General features: G+C 41.4%; 1 protein-coding gene across 1 annotated transcript in view; it reads left to right on the forward strand.

Annotated features, from left to right (window-relative positions):
• Positions 1 to 15,174, forward strand: part of DNAJC27 (DnaJ heat shock protein family (Hsp40) member C27) — a 35,787-nt gene extending 20,613 nt beyond the window's left edge. The window contains exons 4-7 of the mRNA XM_060169279.1: positions 4,101 to 4,265; positions 4,902 to 5,024; positions 10,947 to 11,107; positions 14,888 to 15,174. Of these exons, the coding sequence (XP_060025262.1) occupies positions 4,101 to 4,265; positions 4,902 to 5,024; positions 10,947 to 11,107; positions 14,888 to 15,020 (582 nt within the window). The 3' untranslated portion in view covers positions 15,021 to 15,174. The remainder of the gene's footprint in view (positions 1 to 4,100; positions 4,266 to 4,901; positions 5,025 to 10,946; positions 11,108 to 14,887) is intronic.
• The last annotated feature ends 5,583 nt before the right edge of the window (positions 15,175 to 20,757 follow it).

Genomic DNA, 20,757 nt, shown 5'->3' on the forward strand with positions numbered 1-20,757 from the left:
TCACTGGTCCGAGAGAAAGGGGCCAGAGAAGTCGCCATGAGTTAATCTTTTACAGAGTTAAAATCTCTACATTAACAACTTCTCTGTCATGAAGGCTGCCTTCCTTTGAATTTGCTACTGATTCTGGCCTTGTTTTTGAGGCAACATAGCCTGAGTCTGTGCTTCTACAAGAGAACCTTCCTAATATTTGTTAATCTGCACCTTTCCAGGTAAAACATTTTTTATTCCTGCCACAGCTAGACCAATCAGCATCCTGTGTGGATAACCTCTAGGTAGCTGATAGGGAGCTGAGAACTGAACACAACATTCCAGATATTGTCTAACTAGTGAAAAAGACTGAGCGTTCTGTTACTTCTATCATTAGACACTAGACTCTTATTAATGTAACCCAAAATTGCAATAGCTATTTTTTAGCAGCTCACAAAAACAGAAGTATAATTAATAGAAGCACCTTGAAATCACCACTTCTGAAGTACCTTTTCTCCAAAATAGCCTTGATCTCTCCTTTTTGGTCAAGTATTTGCTCTCTGTAGCTCAAACCCTCCTATTTGACGAGACCAAAGCCATCATCTTCTTTCTAAGCCCTAAACTGACCAGAGTACACCTGTGCCCAGCACACACCTAGTGAAGCATCCACAGTGATTCTCAAGGTCCCTGGCTTCCTCAAATCCTTAGCGTCCGTCCTCCATTGAAGCTTCCATTGTCACCAGTCCGTTTGACAGTTTTACCCAAAGGGCCTGCTGAGAAAAGACAGTCTGCTTAGTGTGTCAGATAGCCATCTCGGAGGAAAGTGTCAGAGAGGGGACTCCCAAGAGAACGATGGCCTGTATTTTACCACGAGTCTTGCTTCCACTGGTGCACACAACTGAATTCTGGGGTTTATTGGGATGAGTTAGTGCGTCTATTAAAACTTTCTGAGGCCTGAGTGATATTAAACTAACAGCTCTCTCTAACCTACAAGCTAGAAAGTTTGCCATCTCTGCTTTAAAATTAAATAATTCCAGGTCCCTTAGCATCCTATTTAATTAAACTTCGGATGCGGCAAGTTTGCCAGGACTACAGTAGAAAGCTGTTTGGGGAGGTAAGAATCATGGAACTCTAGGGACCACTGAGGCATCAACTTTGACCTTTCCATTTTACAGAAACTAAGGCTTGAGGTAATAAAGTCACTTACTCAAGATGACAGCTAGTTGCTGAACCCAGACTTGAACTTGAGTCCCTTGAAAGAGAAATCCATTGAGCTCATTTAATTCTCTTTTTACACACAAATCTCCCTCTGAACAGCGTGATCTGATTTTGGAATTCTTTTCCCTTTTGGCCTCTACTTTTGTTCTCTACTATAGCACATTCAGCCATTTGATTATACAAATACTTATACCTGCTAGGCCCAGGGGGTGACACAAAGATATGTTCCTTCATGTCACTTACAGTCTAGTGGGGAAGACAGCTGGATATGCTACTAACTATGAAACTAGACAGGAAGTGACATGAGTGCTATTAGAAGTACAGAATGCTGTGGTATTCCAGGGGACGTAGAGATTGCATTCTGTTTTGCAGGTGGAGGGGATTAGATGGTGAGAAAGGGGGAAGAAGAAGCTACATGAAAGATACAGCATTATAGCTAGATCTTAGAAAATGAAAGATGAAGAGGTATCCATTTCCAGGTAGAGTTAGGAAGGCACAGGACAGGTTTGGGGAATGAGAGATTATCCAGTTTGAAGTACAGGGAACAGGAGGGGGATCAAGCTGGGAAGTTGGTGGAGGACTGATCAGACACTGTTAATATCAATTAAAAGAGTTTGAACTTTGGAGGGTGGGCAGTAGGGAAACAATAAAGAATTTTTGAGCCGGGGCTTTAAAAAGATACATATGCACAATATATAACGTTGCTAGGGGGATTGCTTAGAAGACTCTTGCAGTTGTGCAGTCAAGAGATAATGTTGGCAATGAAAATGGAAAGGAAGTGACAGTGCAAGAAGCATGGCAGAGGCGGCTTCTACAGAACTGTTTGAATCTGCTGGGCAAAGGAACAGAAGAGCAGCAGAGGCTAACACCAGGCTTTCAACCTGAGTGGTTCAGCAAGGGTGTGCTGCTTTCATTAGAAGTTCAAGAGAAGGAAAAGTTTAGGAAGGAATGAATTGGAGGGTTTCCTGTTGTGCAGATGGAATCTGAGTTTCCAACAGGACATTCAGCTGGAAGTCTAGAGCTCATTGGAAATGTAGGTCTAGAAGCGCTGATGAAAGGACTCAGCTTGGAGGTTCTCACAGTCGAAACCGCGCAAGTGGTTGATTTTGCTGAGTTGGGAGGAAGGATAACAAAGAAGGGATGAGGGCCCAGGACAGGGTTTGGAATTGTGGAGGCAGACTGGAGTGGGAGCAATGGAGAGAAGAGGAGTCGGTGGGAGAGAGATCAGTTAAGAACCAGGAGAATGTGGTGTGTGGGAGCCCAGGCAGCAGGAGTTTCTAGACAGAAGGGAAAACTCTATTTAACTCCTGCAGGAGGGCTAACGGCCATGAGTACTGAGGGTAGAAGACACCTTCCTGGTCTTCATCACATTAAATTTGTTCCAATTTTGTTGGTTTTGATTTTAGGGGATAGCTTTCTATGTTTATATAAATTAAGAGGCACTTACATTCTTGGTCCAGGTGTCTCTCTATGCTCAGAAACATATAGACACTTCATGCCAGATGTGTGAGAGATGTCTTCATTCTTACTACATATCCAGCGTGAGTCTGAGTACTTACTGGAATTTTCTGAAAAGAACATATAATACATGGCCTCTGTCAGGATTCTTACTGGAATTTTGGCCTGAAAACCCCAGTCTGTCAGTGTTGTTCCTTATCCGCCTAACCTGTCACATTAGCGCCTCTACCACTTTATTGCGCCCTGTACTTCATGTTGCCTCTTCCCAGAATTGAAGATATGCCCCAGAGGTCAGTTGCCTTTTTTTTTTAAAAGGAACATTTATTTATTTATTTGTTTATTTATTTTTGGCTGCGTTGGGTCTTCGTTGCTGTGCGCGGGCTTTCTCTAGTTGCGGTGAACGGGGGCTACTCTTCGTTGCAGTGCACGGGCTTCTCATTGTGGTGGCTTCTCTTGTTGTGGAGTACAGGCGCTCGGCACGCGCGCTTCAGTTGTGGCATGTGGGCTGTAGAAACACAGGCTCAGTAGTTGTGGCACACGGGCTTAGTTGCTCCACGGCATGTGGGATCTTCCCGGACCAGGGCTCGAACCCATGTCCCCTGCATTGGCAGGCGGCTTCTTAGCCACTGCACCACCAGGGAAGTCCTCAGTTGCCATTTTTAATAAGAACATCAAAGGAGGACAGTCAGAATGAATGCAAGGAAGGAAAGGAGAAGGTACTGATACACATTGTTTTCCAGGCACTATTTAGGTGCTCTGCCTTCATTATCTCATTTAATCCTCATAATAACCCTGTGAAGTAAGTAGTGTTATCCCCATTTTACAGATGAGGAAACTGAGATGCAGAGAGGTTATGTGACTTGCCCAAGATCACACAACTAGTAAGTAAGTGTAAACCCAGATCTGACTCCAGAGCCCATGCTCTTTTCCACTGCATCACACAGACACTCAGAGTTTGGAGTTCTAGAGTTGCTATAGAGACCCAAGAGTCATAGGGAGGTTCTGCCTAGCATCCTGGGGGAAGCCAGCTTTGGGATGTGATATATAAATGGCTGTACCTACTGCTGATACTTGTGTCATTTTTTGCCTTAAGTTCTTTTAAATTATTCATTCACCTTCCTAGTTCTCCTTAAGAAGAATGCTATATAATTTGCGTTCTTCTAAAGGCCTACTAACAACAATGAAAGATTGATCGCCTCTGGGGAGTGGAACTGGAGGTGAGGAGGGGTGGGGCAGGAGGCCGTCAGTTCCATCACAAGTCCTTCTATACTAAGAGACTTTTAAAATTATTATTATTTTACTTTGATTTAATAAAAAGCCCTCCAAAGGCCAGTAGTAACAATTAGAAAACACTATGAATACACAAAAGAACACACTTTGCTAAGTCAATGACTGTGAGATATACTTTTATAAAATCATAATACCTACATTTTGTGCACCTGTTCTTTTATGTAAAGGTTCGTAATGAGTTTTACAAGGACACACAGGGTGTGATACTGGTCTATGATGTTGGGCAGAAAGATTCCTTTGATGCCCTTGATGCATGGCTGGCAGAAATGAAGCAAGATCTTGGACCTCATGGAAACATGGAAAATATTGTATTTGCAGTGTGTGCCAACAAGGTAACTGCTTTGGAAATGGTGTGCTTAACTTTCTAGGTTCATTATGGGAAGAGTGTGGCTGAGTTTTGGGGAATAAATAAAAAGAAAAAAATTCTGCAATCTGTAATACAGGAATCAACAGCTTTTCAAAGCAAAGGTCCCTAAAACAAAAACAGTTAAAAAATAAAGCCTGGCATATCAGGATTTTTATCCATTTTTTTTCACTGGTGCCTTACTTGGGGAGGATATTGGTGACTGAGCAGGAGAGGTGGAGCCTAATAATAACACTCTGACCTGACTGGAGGAGGGGAAGCAATTAGGTGAAATGTGGACTGTGGAAAGGTGTGAAGGGCAGACCATGGCCCTCAGGCGTGGCAGATGTGATGAAGCCAGCTTTCACAGAGGTGAGCAGCAGCAGTGTTCTCAAAGGAGAATGCTGGTATCAGGCACTTGTGGTTTCGCCACAGAAAATCAGTCCACATTCAATATAAGTAATTTTTTAATCTTTTTTGTTCATGATAATTTTATATGCTAGTGCTGGGGTTCACTTAAGAAGAGTTTTTGCCTCAGCAAAGGATTGACAGAGACCTACTGGGCCTATGCTAGTGGGACAAGGTTGGAATCTTCTCTCCCCCTGCCCCCAACTTTTAATTTCAGATCGACTGTGCTAAGCACCGCTGTGTTGATGAAAGTGAAGGACGTCTTTGGGCTGAAAGCAAAGGGTTCCTGTACTTCGAAACCTCGGCTCAAACTGGAGAAGGGATCAGTGAGATGTTCCAGGTAACCTGGCATTTTATTGTTTTAGAGTTTGTGTCAAGGCTAACCATACCAAATTTTAGTGTAAATTATGAGAAGCAAAATAGTAATAGGAATTTCTCATTAGAATAAGCTTTCTTTTCCGAAGCTAGTAAGAAAGAAAGAATGGGAGAGAGAGGGAGAGAATGAGTGTGTGTGTATGTGTGGTATTTGTCTGCTGTCTGTTTTAGACCAGATCTGGCTGCTCATCAGAATTACCTGGGGAAATTCTTCAAAATACAAATTGCTGCGCTCCAGACGTACCGGAAGCTTAATGTTTTGATGGAGCTGAGGAACCTGTATTTTGAAAAATCTCTATAGGTGATCCTGATGATCGTCAAGTTTAACAACACTTATTATATACTTACTTAAATGGGACAAAGATTTTCTTTAAAACCACCTTTGGTTACATTTGTATGCATAATCAAATGAAGGCATTACTTTGGCAAAATTGCCTTGCCATAGCTAATATAATCCTATATCGTAGCCCATGGGGGTACAGTTAGAGACCAGGAGACTATCATTGCAGAATCCAGCCAGTCATACGTAAAAGTTCGGTCTCACCGATCACGTAGGCAATAGAAGGATGGACTAACATGGCAACCTGAATAGATGGTCATTTTTTAGAATTTAATAATCTAGAATAATTTTAAGGGGGGAGACTACCTAAACAACAAATTATAGTCAACTCCTTTTTTAAAAAAGACTTTTTTTCTTTTTAAAAAAAGGAATTAATTTTTGGCTGCTTTGGGTCTTTGTTGCTACGTGCGGGCTTTCTGTAGTTGTGGTGAGCGGGGACTACTCTTTGAGGTACTTGGGCTTCTTATTGCAGTAGCTTCTCTTGTGGAGCACGGGCTCTAGGCATGCGGGCTTCAGTAGTTGTGGCTTGTGGGCTCTAGAGCGCAGGCTCAGTAGTGGCTCAGGGGCTTAGTTGCTTCATGGCATGTAGGATCTTCCCGGACCAGGGCTCAAACCCATGTCCTCTGCATTGGCAGGCAGATTCTTTTTTTTTTTAGGTAAGAAGTGGATTTTATTTATTTATTTATTTATTTATTTATTTTTGGACTGCGTTGGGCCTTCATTGCTGTGCGCAGGCTTTCTCTAGTTATAGCAAGTGGGGGTTACTCTTCGTTGTGGTGCGCAGCCTTCTCATTGTGGTGGCTTCTCTTGTTGCAGAGCATGAGCTCTAGGTGTGCAGGCTTCAGTAGTTGCAGCACACAGGTTCAGTAGTTGTGGCACTCAGGCCCTAGAGCACATGGGCTTCAGTAGTTGCTGCACGTGGGCTCAGTAGTTGTGGCTCGCGGGCTCTAGGGCGTGCGGGCTTCAGTAGTTGTGGCCCGCAGGTTCTAGAGTGCAGGCTCAGTAGTTGTGGTGCACAGGCTTAGTTGCTCCGCAGCATGTGGGATATTCCCGCACTAGGGATCAAACCCATGTCCCCTGCATTGGCAGGCATATTCTTAGCCACTGCGCCACCAGGGAAGTCCTAAAGTAGATTTATTTAGAGAGAAGCACTCTCCACAGACAGAGTGTGGGCCATCTCAGAAGGTGAGAGTGGCCTTGGGAGAAACACACTTCACAGATAGAGTGTGGGCCATCTCAGAAGGTGAGAAAGGCTGGCAGGCAGATTCCTAACCACTATGCCACCAGGGAAGTTCAGTCAACTCTTAATTATAGATACATTCGAAAGTAAGTGGTGGCATGAATAATGCATTTTTTCTTATGAATATATCTGATATTTTGGGAATTTTTAGCATTTCAAATAATGTAGCTATACTATAAAGAGTTGTTCTTAATTATCAAGTGGGATTTTATTTAATCTTTTGTGCTGAATTTCCTTCTAACAAGATGTCACCCCTTCTACTAGAAGACAGGTTTTATCCTTGGCTGACAGGCTGAATTGGGCATCAGTAGCGTCTATTTCAAGACCAGATAAGGTTGATATTGGTTTGCCACTTTTCTATTCTTTTGAATACATAGACTATATAGGTACATAGTTTGTACCTATATGTATGCAATCATGATACTTAACCATTTAAATTAAATTAACCAATTAAACTTCTGGAGAAGTTTACATGCTTCACTCATATGAGACTCTTAACAATGTGTGGCAGGTATCATTCTCATTTCAGATATGAGGACATCAAAGAGTAGTAGTGATTTGTCCAAGAGGTGTAAATAACTGCTACAGATTAACTTTCTTTCAGCACTTTGAAGACACTGGTTCATTCTCTTCTGGCCTCTGTTGTGTCCCATGAGATGTTAGCACCTGTTCTTACTCTTATTCCTTTATATATAATGTGTCCTTTTTTTCCTCCAGCTACTTTCAAGAGTTTATCTTTGATTTTCAGCAGTTGTGCTATGTGCCTAGGTGTGGTTCTCTATATTTATCTTACTTGGGGTTTGTTGATTTTCTTGGATTGGTAAGCAGGTGTTTTTCATCAAATATGGGAAGTTTTTTTTTTTAAACCGTTATTTCTTCCAATTTTTTTTTGGCCCTATTTTCACTCTCTTTTCCTTCTGGGACTCCAATTACGTATATATTAGACCATTTTGTTTTTTCCCATAGTCCTTGAGACTGTTTATTTTTCTTCCATTTTCCTCTGTTTTTCAGATTGCATAGTCTCTATTGATCTGATTTCAATCTGCTGTTAAATCTACCAAGTGAAGTTTTCAATTCACTACTTTTCAGTTGTAGAATTTGCATTTGGTTCTTTTGTGTAGTTCCAGTTCTCTGCTGAGATTCTCTATTTACTCATTTTGAACATATTTTTCTTTATCTCTTTGAAATAGTTGTAATAGCAGCTTTACAGTCTTTGTCCAATATCTGAGCCATCTTGGGTTCAGTTTCTATGGACTGCTTTTTTCTTGACTATGGATCACATTGTTGTTTCTTTGTATGAGTAGTGATTTTTGATTTAACACCAGACATTGTAGACAATACATTATAGAGACTCTAGATTTGTTTATTTGCCTCAGAAGAATGTTGGTTTTGTTTCAGCAGGCAGTTCAGTTATTGGCAGATTACATTGAACTTGTGTAGGTTTGACTTTTTGCTTTAATAGCAAGGATCTGAAGGAAACCCAAAGTGTTTCCCAAACCCTTCTAATTTGGCAGGACTCAGCCTGCAAATTCTGTCCCCCTTGCAGATCTTGTCGTTCTTGGTTTTAGGTTTTGTTAGAATGAATCTAACTCCTAAGGCAAAGCCTTTCTGTGGTGTCTCAGCTAGATGCTAGGGGTATTAATGAGATGTTAAGGCAGTCTCTCTCCTCTGACAAGGCCAAATTCTGGTGTCCCCAGGATGGCTCTTCCCCTTAGTAGTCAGTTCCCACCACTAGCCAGTTCTGTTCTCAACCCCTTAGTAGCTATTATCTGATAAGCCTCAGGTGATCTCATCCTATGTATTAATAGCCTAGCCCTCAGCTACAAACTAGTAGGGAACCCTCACATGGACTTCTGGGGCCCAACCCTGCACAATTCCCTCCTATCCAAGGCCCTGCTCCACAGATTCTAGCCACTTCAGCATCCTCAAGCTCTCACCTCTGCCTCCTTAGCTCAGTGGGACTTTGTGTCTGCTCAGACTGTGGCTTTCTGTGACAGGGTCAGGAAATGGACTCCAGGTAGAAGACCAAGGAGCAGTCTTGCACTTGCTGTTGTCCACTACCTGAAAAGAGTTACCTCATATATTTGTTCACTTTTATAGTAGTTTATGGCAGGAGGTTCAGTCCAGTACCCAGTACTCCAACATGGCTGGCACTCAGACAAGGAATTTGAACAGACTTTTGACTTCAGTTCTAGCATTCTCTGTATCACCACAGCTAGCCTTCTATAACATTATGTGTTATGAGTAAATGCTTGTGCCCTCAGAAATCTGTGAGTGTTTATATTTTAGGTTAACTTACAGACTAGAAGAAAACCTTATTGATACGTAACACAAGCAAACATTTGTGAACTATGATCCCTTTTAGGTTGCTTTTATTTTTTTAGATTAATCTTGGGTAGAACTAATGGATAGTCTTTTAAAAAAAAAGGGTAACAGAGTATAATAAACTATTCTGTAAGTACTTAGAAGTAGTGGATTCCTGCTGGTTCAATTTAATCAATACTTTCTTTGTTTCCTATATATTTAATAGACACTTTATGTCAGGAAGGAACTTGGTTTTATCTTACACTGTTAACACAGAGCAGTATTAAGATAGACTAAAACTAAGTTAACACTTCTCCTGTCTTGGTATCTAACAGCTTTTCCTTTGACACCCCTTTTCACATGTCAAGGCTTCTTGTTTAGTTTGCCAACTTGATTAGCTAATACTGGAGATAAGAAAGAGGAGTCAAAGAGAAGGATAAAAGTTTTAGATGATAATAGGCACTATAGAAATATCTGGAAAAAAAGAGGAAGAGATTAAAAAAGAAATGGAGGGATGAGGAGATAAGTCAATTTAAAAGCAGCCATAGTGTATTAAATTAGTCTTTTGAGTGAAGTTATTCGACAACAATAATAGTGCATAGAGCATGAAATATGAGCAGGATCAAAAATAGTTTTCACTTTGAAAAACATTATAAAAATAGGAAAAGAATATGAACAGTTTACAGAACAAGAAAAGACTGATAAGCAAATGAAAAGATACTCAATTTCGCTTATAATTAAAGAAATGAAATAAAAACTGTGAGATACACATCAGCTTGGCAAAAGTGAAGATGTATGATAATGCCCAATGTTGACAAGGGTGTGGGGAAATAGGCACTCCCATACACAGTGATGGGAGTATAAACTGGTATAGCCTTTTTGTATGAAAGTTGTCAAAATCAAAAAGTAAAATGCACGTACACTTTTATTCAGTAGTTATTCTTTTAGGAATTTATCCAAAAGCAGTATTCCCACAAGTGTGCAGAGATATATATACATAAAAAAAAATTCACTAAGGCACTGTTTGTGAAAAAACCTAGAAACAATTGACCTGTCCAAGAATAGGGAATTGGTTAAATAAATTATGGTATAGTCACACAGTAGAATACTGAACTGTCATCTAAAAGGAGGAATTGGGGAGGGGAGGGTAAGCTGGGACGAGGTGAGAGAGTGGCATGGACACATACACACTACCAAATGTAAAATAGATAGCTAGTGGGAGGCAGCCGCATAGCACAGGGAGATCAGCTCGGTGCTTGGTGACCACCTAGAGGGGTGGGACAGGGAGAGTGGAAGGGAGACGCAAGAGGGAGGGGATATGGGGATATATGTATACATATAGCTGATTCACTTTATTATACAGCAGAGACTAACACAACATTGTAAAGCAATTATACTCCAATAAAGATGTAAAAGAAAAAGCTAGACGAAAGAAGGAAGAAAGTGTCTATATGCAGCTAGAGAAAGGTTCCAAGGTTTATTATTATGTGAAAAAAAAGTGCAAGGTGCTAAGCAGTGTGTTTAATCTGCTCTCTTTTATGTAAATGCTTAGGGTTTGGATGTGTGTATGGACTGGGTACTGATAGAAAATTATTCTGGAAGGATACTGAAATAATATATTAACAATGGTTACCTCAAGGAGAGGAACTTGAGGAGTAGGGAGACAGTTTTCATTTTACACTTTTTCCTACTATTTGAATTTTTCTAACAATATTCATGTACTAGTTTTTAATTTCAAGTGTGGTTATCTGAGAGTAGGATTATAAGCCATTGAAATTTTATTCCTTATCCTTACTGTGTGCTTAAATATATATATATATATATATATATACACACACATATATGTATGTATAGTATGAAAGAAAAAAATCTTCCAAAGTACATTTGCTTTATTGTGAATTTTAAGTTACTGGAATATATTAAAATTCTTTAAGTTGATGGTTAGAAGGAATTCCTATTTTCTCAAAATCAGTTCTCCTCTGGGATGTGTTTTCTTTTTGCAGACCTTTTATGTATCCATAGTTGATTTATGTGAAAACGGCGGGAAACGTCCTATCACAAATAGCAGTGCTAGTTTCACCAAAGAACAAGCAGACAGCATTCGCAGAATTCGCAATAGTAAAGATAGTTGGGACATGCTGGGAGTCAAACCTGGGGCCTCAAGGTAAGCAGTGTTCTCAGATATTAGTGCTGCCTTCTGTTATAGAAAAAGACTCAATCATCGGAATTATAGTGCGATATCTTCTTGTAATTGGCTAGAAATATGAAGATGTGTGGAAATATCTTAGATTACTTAATAATGCTCCTTCACTGAATTAAGTGAATACCAAAGGGAGAAAACAGAGGGCACAACTGCTTACTGTGGGAACTATGTGGTTTGTATATTATATAAGTACCTTCTGAAATTATATGCTCTGCTTTTGTTGACTAAGAGCCTTGAAGCTAATGTAACCTCAAAAGAAAAAAAAAAAGAGAATTCTTAAATCATAGAATTTTAGAGAAGGAAAGAATGTTAGCAATCAACCTGTCCAAACATTTCTTTTCATAGGTGGGAAAACTGGGACTCAGTGAGACTAAAAACAGAGTCAAGGACCTCAGGAGTTAGTGGTAGAATTGGTTCTTGACCCTGAGCACTGTGTGTCTGCCTGTCTCTGTTTCTTTCTATCTCTGTCAAAAATCCTGCTAGTTCCTCGTCTGTGTGTGTTGATATTAAATTATTTTATTTTATCCAAAATAATTATTTGGGGGCTTCCCTGCTGGCGCAGTGGTTGAGAGTCCGCCTGCTGATGCAGGGGACCACGGGTTCGTGCCCCGGCCCGGGAAGATCCCATATGCCCCGGAGCGGCTAGGCCCGTGAGCCATGGCCGCTGAGCCTGCACGTCCGGAGCCTGTGCTCCGCAATGGGAGAGGCCACAACAGTGAGAGGGCTGCTTAAAAAAACAAAAAAAAAACCAAAATAATTATTTGGGAGAAAAGGAAATACAATCTCTACTCTTTGTGAAAGAATAAATCATTATCCAGCATGATTATATAACTTTTTCCCCCAGTTTTATTGAAATATAAATGATATACAGTACTGTATGAGTTTAAGGTGTACAGCATAATGATTTGACTTACATATATTGTGAAATGATGACCACAGTAAGTTTAATTAACATCTGCCATCTCATATGGATACCAAAAAAAATGTTTTTTCCTTGTGATTAAATCTCTTGGAATCTACTCTCTTAACAACTTTCAATTGTTATATAACTTTTAATGCTATAATAATACTGTTACTATACGTATTATTAGAGTTCTCAGACCTTTTTATTTTGCACTATAGCTTTCCTCCCCTTTCTACTTTTTCACCTTGATTCCCACAAAAGAAAAAGTAGCTCTTGAGATCGCCTTGTCAGCGTCAACAGCATTAAGTATCTCCTCCATTTTGGTCTCATAGCATATCTTTGAGTCCAGAAGGAAAGAGGGGAGGGGAAAAGGGAGACAGTTATTGGTCTCCCTGGACTTGCCAGGCATTACTGAGGAGCTGTTAAACACCTGAAGGAATTCAGATGACCTCAGAGCACAAAATTAATTGGTGGCTTTTAAATGTCTTTTTAGACTTCCATAGTCACATCCTAAATTCTTCCATTTCATCTCCAAGGGATATTGGCTCTATAACTAAGAAACTATTACTTACTAATTAACTTAGAACAATAATCATTAGGAAAAAAGAAACTTTTGGTTTCTTACTTATTCATTGTGGTTAACTGGAATCTCCCAAAATGTACAGGACCTCCATAATTTCCATATCCTTAACCAATATAACATGTTCTTTTCTTACCTTTGTTCCTCTGGGTCTATCAAACTAATTTGTATGGCATGAGCACGTTTGGGCAAAACCTAAAAACATTTATTTTATTTTATCTTTTAAATACACCTTTATTTTATTTTTTGGCCATGCCGTGCGGCATGCGGGATCTTAGTTCCTCAGCCAGGGATCGAACCTGTGCCCCCTGCAATGGAAGCATGGAGTCTTAACCACTAGACTGCCAGGGAATTCCCTAAAAACATTTTTTTAAGTTATAGAGAGTTTTAATGTTTGTTCAGTGCTATGTTTACTATTCTTGAATTTTAAGAAAAATCTTCAGTAGAATTAATATATTTTTTACACACCTGTCTCAGTCTTGTTTCTCTAAAATTTTCCTTGAAAGTTTCTCCTGCTATCCAGAATTCTTGAAAGGTATCAGGCCTAACCACTAACCCCATATGGACATGTTTCCTCGGGCAACAGAGTGGCTAGAGGGGCCCAACCCAAGACTCACTCATGGGAAAGAGAGAGGATGCTGTTACTGCCTCAAGGACAGAGAGTCTTTTAGGAAGAATGTGATTCTTATTAGCTAATATCGAAATTATCTATGTAGAAAAGCTACATGCAAGGTAAAACAAGAACATTCAGAAGGACTCCCCTAAGATCAGAAAGCAGAAAAAGCCTTAGAACGTATGCCTACGACATGGACAGCTGTTACCATAGCCCTATGACCTCAGTCTCCCCAAGCTGACATGTAAGATATCACATATAATATGTAATGTTCAAGTAGAAAAATATACAATGCAAAGTGAGTATACAAACAAACATGATCAGATATCACATCCAAGATATCAAAGACCATCTCCCTGATTTGAAGAGCCAGACTAGAAGTCCTTCTGATAAAGAATAAAGGAGATTTGGGGAAGCACCAAATCCAGGCTTATAAGTTAACAAGAACCTTGAATTACAAAAGGAATTCAAAAGGGAAGTGGGAAATAAAACCATCTGGTAGAGACAGAGCCAGACTCTGACCAGGGGAGTGGCTGGGCACTTGAAAGCCTCTCAGAGGCCTGACACCTGAGGATATGAAGAGCGGGGAGAATTGCAGGGCCCGGTGGTCTCCAGCCCCCACCCGCAGCAGTCCCTGCTCCTTAGCGGTCTCTCCTGGGGCTTCCTGGTCTTTGGTGAAACACTGATCGTACTGCTCCTTTCCTCTCTAGATAACGGTACATTCTCTCTTGTTTCTTCTTTGGTCTCAGGGAGCTCACACTCTCAGGTACCCCTTTCTGGTGGCTCTTTCTTGGTCAGCGGTGCCACCATCCTCCCCGAGGCCTTAGAGTCCCCATGACCCTGGAACTCATTTCAGCCCTTTTTCTCATGTCTTCTCCACCCCTATACCCAGCTCATCATCTGCTTCTATCATCATCTCATCATCTGTTCACAGGACTTTGTTTCTGTTATCTCTTTTGCCTTCCCTTGTTGGCTTCCACAAACACCTTAATCTAAACCCTTGTATTCATGCTTGGGTTATTGTAACAACCTCCTACCTGTCTCCTAACTTCCAAAAACAGCTTTCCCAGCACCATTTTGTCATGAAACACCTACTGTTAAAAATCCAACTTTTTTGTTGTTTTGCCTTCAAGGCCCTTCACTTACTGACCCCTGCTCCCTGGCCAACTTTGTTTCTTGTTACTTCCCAGTGCAGTTTCCTCCTGGAACTGCATGCAGGCTCCGGCTCCCTTCCTGGCCTCTGCTGGTTCTCTCCCTGCTGCTCTGTATTCCCCACCACTGTGTCAATCCCTGAACCCAACCTTCTTCCAGAACCCTCCTCCAGGGGGCCTGCCCTGATGGCCCCTGTCCTCATTGCTTCCGTCGGCAAATGCCGAGTGCCTGTGAAGTGCCGAGTACTGTTTTCATCTGATCATGTTTGTTTGTGTACTCACTTTGCATTGTATATTTTTCTACTTGAATGTTACATATTATTTGTGCATTGTTTGTTTCCTAGTCCTTTAGTCCTGCCTTTGAGAAAGGGTAACATTTATTTGGGATATGCTTACTGTAAGAGATGTTATGATATCCAAACAGCTAAAATGCAGTGGGTGGAGGGTGGGGGCTGACCTCGATACTGACATAGAGCTTTGCTTTTCCTCGTAGAGATGAAGTCAATAAAGCATATCGGAAACTTGCTGTGCTGCTTCACCCTGACAAGTGTGTAGCACCTGGTAGTGAAGATGCCTTCAAAGCCATTGTGAATGCCCGAACAGCCCTCCTGAAAAACATCAAATAGAAAGTAGAAAAAAAAAGACAAGTGTGGGCCTCGAGTCCAAACAGACTTTCCCTAGAGGTAAAGTAGCCAACATGGGTTTTTCCTCCACAAAATCTTAGAGCTCTTTTCACTCATGTGCTGTCATTTGTAAATCAGTAATTCGGGTGCCTGTTACCATGCCATAGACATTTTGCAGAGATGAAGTGAAGAGAACCAAGCACCACTTATACACTACCATTTATTTCCTACTTCTGAATGATGTAAGAATTTTTTCTCATGAGTTTGTTAGCTCTGTCAGTGTAGCATCCCTTAGGCAGTTTGCTCAGGAAAGTCCATGAGGTTTCTGGAAGGAGGATAGGAGGATCCTTTCACCTTTTCTTTTTAAAAAAATTCATCATCAGAGAAGAAAACAAAAATGGAAGCAGACATAGCAGAATCCCTGAAAGTGTGGTGACCTCACAAGCAAGTTGCCCCTTTTACAGTGAATTTCTTAGGTAGTATTTTAAGCATCAATCTATAGTTAATGAACTCTTGGCAGCCCTTTGGAAGTGAAACGAGGTGATACAGTTCTGAACTGAGCAGCCCTTTTGTGACGTTCACTCTGTTCCCCTTCTCCAGCCACCAGGGGGAGAGACCAGCCAGTCCTAAGAGAGCAAAGACAGTGACGGCGGCCGCAAGTTCTGGTACACTGGCTGCTGCTAGTCCTGCCCCTGAATCTGAGGCCTCTCCCTGGCCGTGGAAGTGGGTGCTGGTAGCTCTAGGGAACATCATCGCCTAGGAATCAGGAGTCAGGCTCCAAGACAGTAGTGCCTGCAGGTCACACTAGATTGAGCACACATGCCTAGAGGGCACGGCTGGCCTGGCTCGGGCATGTTTGATGCCCTAGGAGAGCCTCCATATGAGGCTTGTGGCTTCTTTGTTTCTACATTACGTTCTGCATCACAGCAGGTGGGAAAGGCAGGGGTGCCGGGCCTCCTCTTCACTTCCTCATCAGTGTTAGTTCCCTCTCTCTTCCCTCTTCTCTTCCTGTCCACATCTGCCGCCATTTCTCTTTTCTTGAATCCGTGCCTTCCGGCTCTTGACTCCTCCATCCTCCTGTGCAGCCTTCACCTGGGCCTGGCTGACCAGAGACAAGTGTGGATCCTTCGGGTGGTGGACAGAGAGATCTTAAGCCTGTGTGAGAAGAACCTCTGTTACTTTTGCTTGGGTTACAAATTTCTGATTAGTAATATTTTTAAGCTACAGATTATGAAAATTAATTTCACATAGAGAAATACATTCTCCTGCTGTAGTATCTTCCTCAGTATCCAAGGGATGGATGAAGGTCAAGTGTGAGGACCAGCCTTTCTTCCAGAGCTTACAGAGCCAGTGCCACTGCTTGGCTCGTCACACCATCACTCTCATGTTACTCAGAGTTTTAGCTGTGACCAGGCTGCACTAATAGGGGCTTTAAAGTATATAAAACACTACTGTCTGTGAATTTTAAACAGCTATTCCTATTGGTCGCCAAGGAGCATTCACCTTACCCCGGAGAAGAAAAGCCGCTCCCGTTTAATTCAAGCCCACTGCAGCCTTCTGGACTCTTCCCTGCTCCAGAGCAGCTTTGCTTCGTGTGGCTGCCCTTGCGCTGCACTGAGCTGGTCGTCAGGAAACCAGAGCATTGTTTTCTAGTATGAATTTTCATCTCGGTGATATTGAATGCTTTTTTTTTTTCTATAAGTTGAGATACGAGTATGATTTCTTATGGGGTTTAGCTCTGGGCCTGTAGAACTCCAGCCCAAAGTTCTTCGGGGCCTAAATCTTGCTTAAGGCCTTCATCATGCCCAAAGTAATTAAACATAGATCTGTTCTTACAGCAGGACTTAGGAGGGTCATGTTTATGAGGGACTGTGCATGGTGGTGTCAGCCCAAATTGACATGACAGGTCACTGAGTATGTGGCCCTGGGTAAAACCTGGTGCCAGTTTTCATCACTGTTATTAAACACTAGACTGGTCGCCTTATTCATCTACATGGTGCAGATGAGCAGTTACAGCAGAGAGGGTTCTTTAGTGCTTCCATTCATATCCTTATATAATGAGTGACTTGTTGAAATTTAACCTGATCTTGATTCGTAGGTCTTGAGACTCAGTTCCCAGCACCTTGATTATTAATGTTAAGGATGGCCATGTACTACTTCATTTATGTAAAAGAAAGTTAAGCTTCAGGGTCCTAGAATTTTTCTGATTTCCATAATCCTTGAGTAGAATATCAAGAAGTAATGAAGCCTGATCTGCAATGAAAAGTAACTTCATACAAAATTTTACAGACCTCTGTGCATTAATTTAAATTCTTGGTGCAAATATGTACTTTGTAGTTCAACCTTATTAAAATTCTTCAGCCAGTTAGGATTGCACAACACATCAGTGAGAGTAATAACTAGCAGAATAATTTCAATGGCTAGAAAAATTTTTATAGAGAGTCATGTTTTTCGAAAAAGAATAAAAAGTTCGAACAGCTATTATTCAAGAAAAGCCATTTCTTCTGCATCTGAGTCACCAAAAATGAACACTTATAAAACTTGTTAGAAATACCTGCAGGCTTTTGAAATTAATTGTCCAACCTACCTAAGAACTTTAAAATATACCCTCCTTTTGTTCCTCTGTTCCTCTTTCCTGCCTCCTTTTGAATTGATATTCTCAACTGTCAACATTTCTTTTACTTCAGCATTGTCATTTTATTTCTTCACATAAATGTGTGCCCAGTAAAGCCCAGACTTGGGGGTATTGTGGTGCTACCCAAGATAAATTGCTATAACTCTGTAGATTGCACTCTCATCTTTAAGGCTCACATTTACCTCAGGAAACTCACTCTAGTATAGTTTTTTTTTGCAATGAATTCTCAACTGGTAAATATTTCTTTATACAGATAAACTAGTACATAATTCACTGTTCGCTAAATGAGCCACAGATAAGGCAGCTAAATTTCTGAAAGAAAGCCAGAGTAAGTGGGCAGCCCCTGTAAGCTCTGAATCAGTAATGAGGTAGCTGTTCCTCATAGAACAATGACAGAATCTCGAGGGGGAGGGAGGTATTTCGGTCTTAAGTTCGAAAGGGTAGGGCTGTGCGCACATTGACTTTGACAGGAACAGTGCCTGTCCTATAAGCAATTTCAGTGGGCCCTGGGATGTCACTCCCTCTCCACCACACTCCATGTAGCTCACTCTGAGTCTGCCAGCGTTTTTGTAAAACTTTTGCAGAGGAATTTAGCCGTGAAATACAGCTAACCACCTTCCATTGCAAGTTTTGCGAAGTGAAGAGGGGTTCATATTTCTCATGATTGGTACTTAGCACAATTGTAAGAGACAGTTAATACTGTTTATACGTTGGTTTTTCCATTAAGCATTTCTAGAGAAGATGAAAGCTTAAACTTGTGGTGTGGGTAAGTTAGATTATGTCTGACAAGCAGTGCAATAGGAAGCCGTGCAATAAAGGCCATGTTGGTGAAATGACTCGCTGGAAAGTTGTACAGTTTGGGTGAGCTTCCTGCATCAGTGGCCTGCAGGGTGGTCTGCCCTTGGGCCGGGAATGCACAGTCTCTAAAGAAACCCTTTGCTCTTACGAAGTAATTGACGTACTTGCTTTCTGTTGAACTAACGGAAAATGTTAAATCTAACAGCTGTTTATGTCTTGTATAGAGAGTGTCATATGTATTTAAGTTGTGTATTTTTATAAAGTAAAGGCAAATGCCAAACACCGGCCTGTGGGCTGCACTTATTTGTTGAGATACTGGTCCTTAATGTAGAACATGCTAGTCTAGAAGCCAATCCAGTTCCTTACCAACTGAGATCATAGATAAGACATCTTGCTTTAGTTGACAGTGGGTAAAGTGGAGGAAATTTTATTCACTGGTCCCTCAGACTAACCTTAATTAAACTGTGATGAAAGTGTTTTGATCTCTTAAAGAAAGATACTAATATTATGTGTGCCTTTTTAATTCAAATGAAACTATTGTTATCTCATTTTAATAATGCAGATCTTGGCTGAATACCTTAATAATTCAGCTAACTAGTCCCTGGACAACAAGAATCCTTAAGTAACAGACTGTTGTGAACCCAAATTTGAAAGTGAAAGCCTTGTAGGGCCAACCCACAGAAGGCGGTCTATCTCCGAAGACTTCAAACAAGAGCTTTAATTTTCATTATGAATGACATTCGTTATCACCTGAGAATGCCCACCACTCTTTTGGGGAACTGCTCTACCCTCTCCATACTGCTAACGTGTTCTAAAGGGGAGCTGCCAAATCCTCCTATGACCCGCCCTCCTCCCTGGTCACAGAGATTGGTCCAAGAGATGGGAATGTCACCCAAGCTGAACCAATTGGCATCCCTCCCTGGGATCTTTCTAATTGAATCTAGGAAAACAAACTTCTTCTCAGGAGAGGAAGATAGGAGGAGTCCTGCTGATGCTGGCAACCTTGATTCCAACCTCATAGAAAAAATTTGAGAGAATGAAACAGACATTCAGAAAGAGTCAGAGTCCTGATGGCTAAGACTTTCCTTCTAGTCCCCTGAGATCCCCTGAACTGGTTGTTCTTCAAGCCCATCAGCCACCCCAGAATCCTTCTAATAAATCTCCACTCCTCTCTTTTCTGCTTAAGTTTCCTGGAGTTTGTTTTCTGTTACTTGCAACTAAAAGAATATTAGAAAATAATAGACATTAAGGATCATGAGCAGGGATGAGAAAGCTATGGTCTGTAGACTGGTACAGTACTTGATAAGTATATTATGACATGTTATATATTAAAATATATCCAAGTACTTGGTGTTTTCAACTAAAGTCTTGGGCTATGTTTTTTTTTTTTTAATTTATTTATTTTTGGCTGTGTTGGGTCTTCGTTGCTGCGCGTGGGCTTTCTCTAGTTGCGGCGAGCGGGAGCTACTCTTTGTTGCGGTGCGTGGGCTTCTCATTGAGGTGGCTTCTCTCATGGTGGAGCACGGGCTTCAGTAGTTGCGGCACATGGGCTCAGTAGTTGTGGCTCACGGGCTCTAGAGCACAGGCTCAGTAGTTGTGGCACACGGGCTTAGTTGCTCCGCAGCATGTGGGATCTTCCCAGACCAGGGATTGAACCCGTGTCCCCTGCGTTGGCAGGCGGATTCTCAACCACTGTGCCACCAGGGAGGCCCTTGGGCTATGTTTTAAACCAATAATAACCAATTGTAAACTGAGAAGAAAAATTAGGTTTATTCATTTTGTTTCAGAATCAATTTAAGATGCACAATTTTATCTAGCTTTTTTGTTTCCATTTGACTCATTGTCTATCAGGGGCACTTCTAATATCTTAAATTTCTTTTTTTAAAAAAAATTAGTTAATTAATTAATTTATTTTTGACTACGTTGGGTCTTCATTGCTGCACGTGGGCTTTCTCTAGTTGCGGCGAGCGGGGGCTACTCTTCATTGCGGTGGCTTCTTTTGTTGCGGAGCATGCGCTCTAGGCACGCGGGCTTCAGTAGTTGTGGCATGTGGGCTTGGTAGTTGTGGCATGAGGGCTCAGTAGTTGTGGCTCGCGGGCTGTAGAGTGCAGGCTTAGTAGTTGTGGCGCACAGGCTTAGCTGCTCCACGGCATGTGGGATCTTCCTGGACCAGGGCTCAAACCCGTGTCCCTTGCATTGGCAGGTGGATTCCTAACCCCTGCACCAGCAGGTAAGTCCCATAATATCTTAAATTTCTAATCAAACTTCGTTGTTAAAATATTCATTCACCATGCATTTATTGAGTAC

This window comes from Lagenorhynchus albirostris, chromosome 13, assembly GCF_949774975.1.
Source record: "Lagenorhynchus albirostris chromosome 13, mLagAlb1.1, whole genome shotgun sequence".
Lineage (NCBI taxonomy): Eukaryota > Metazoa > Chordata > Mammalia > Artiodactyla > Delphinidae > Lagenorhynchus > Lagenorhynchus albirostris.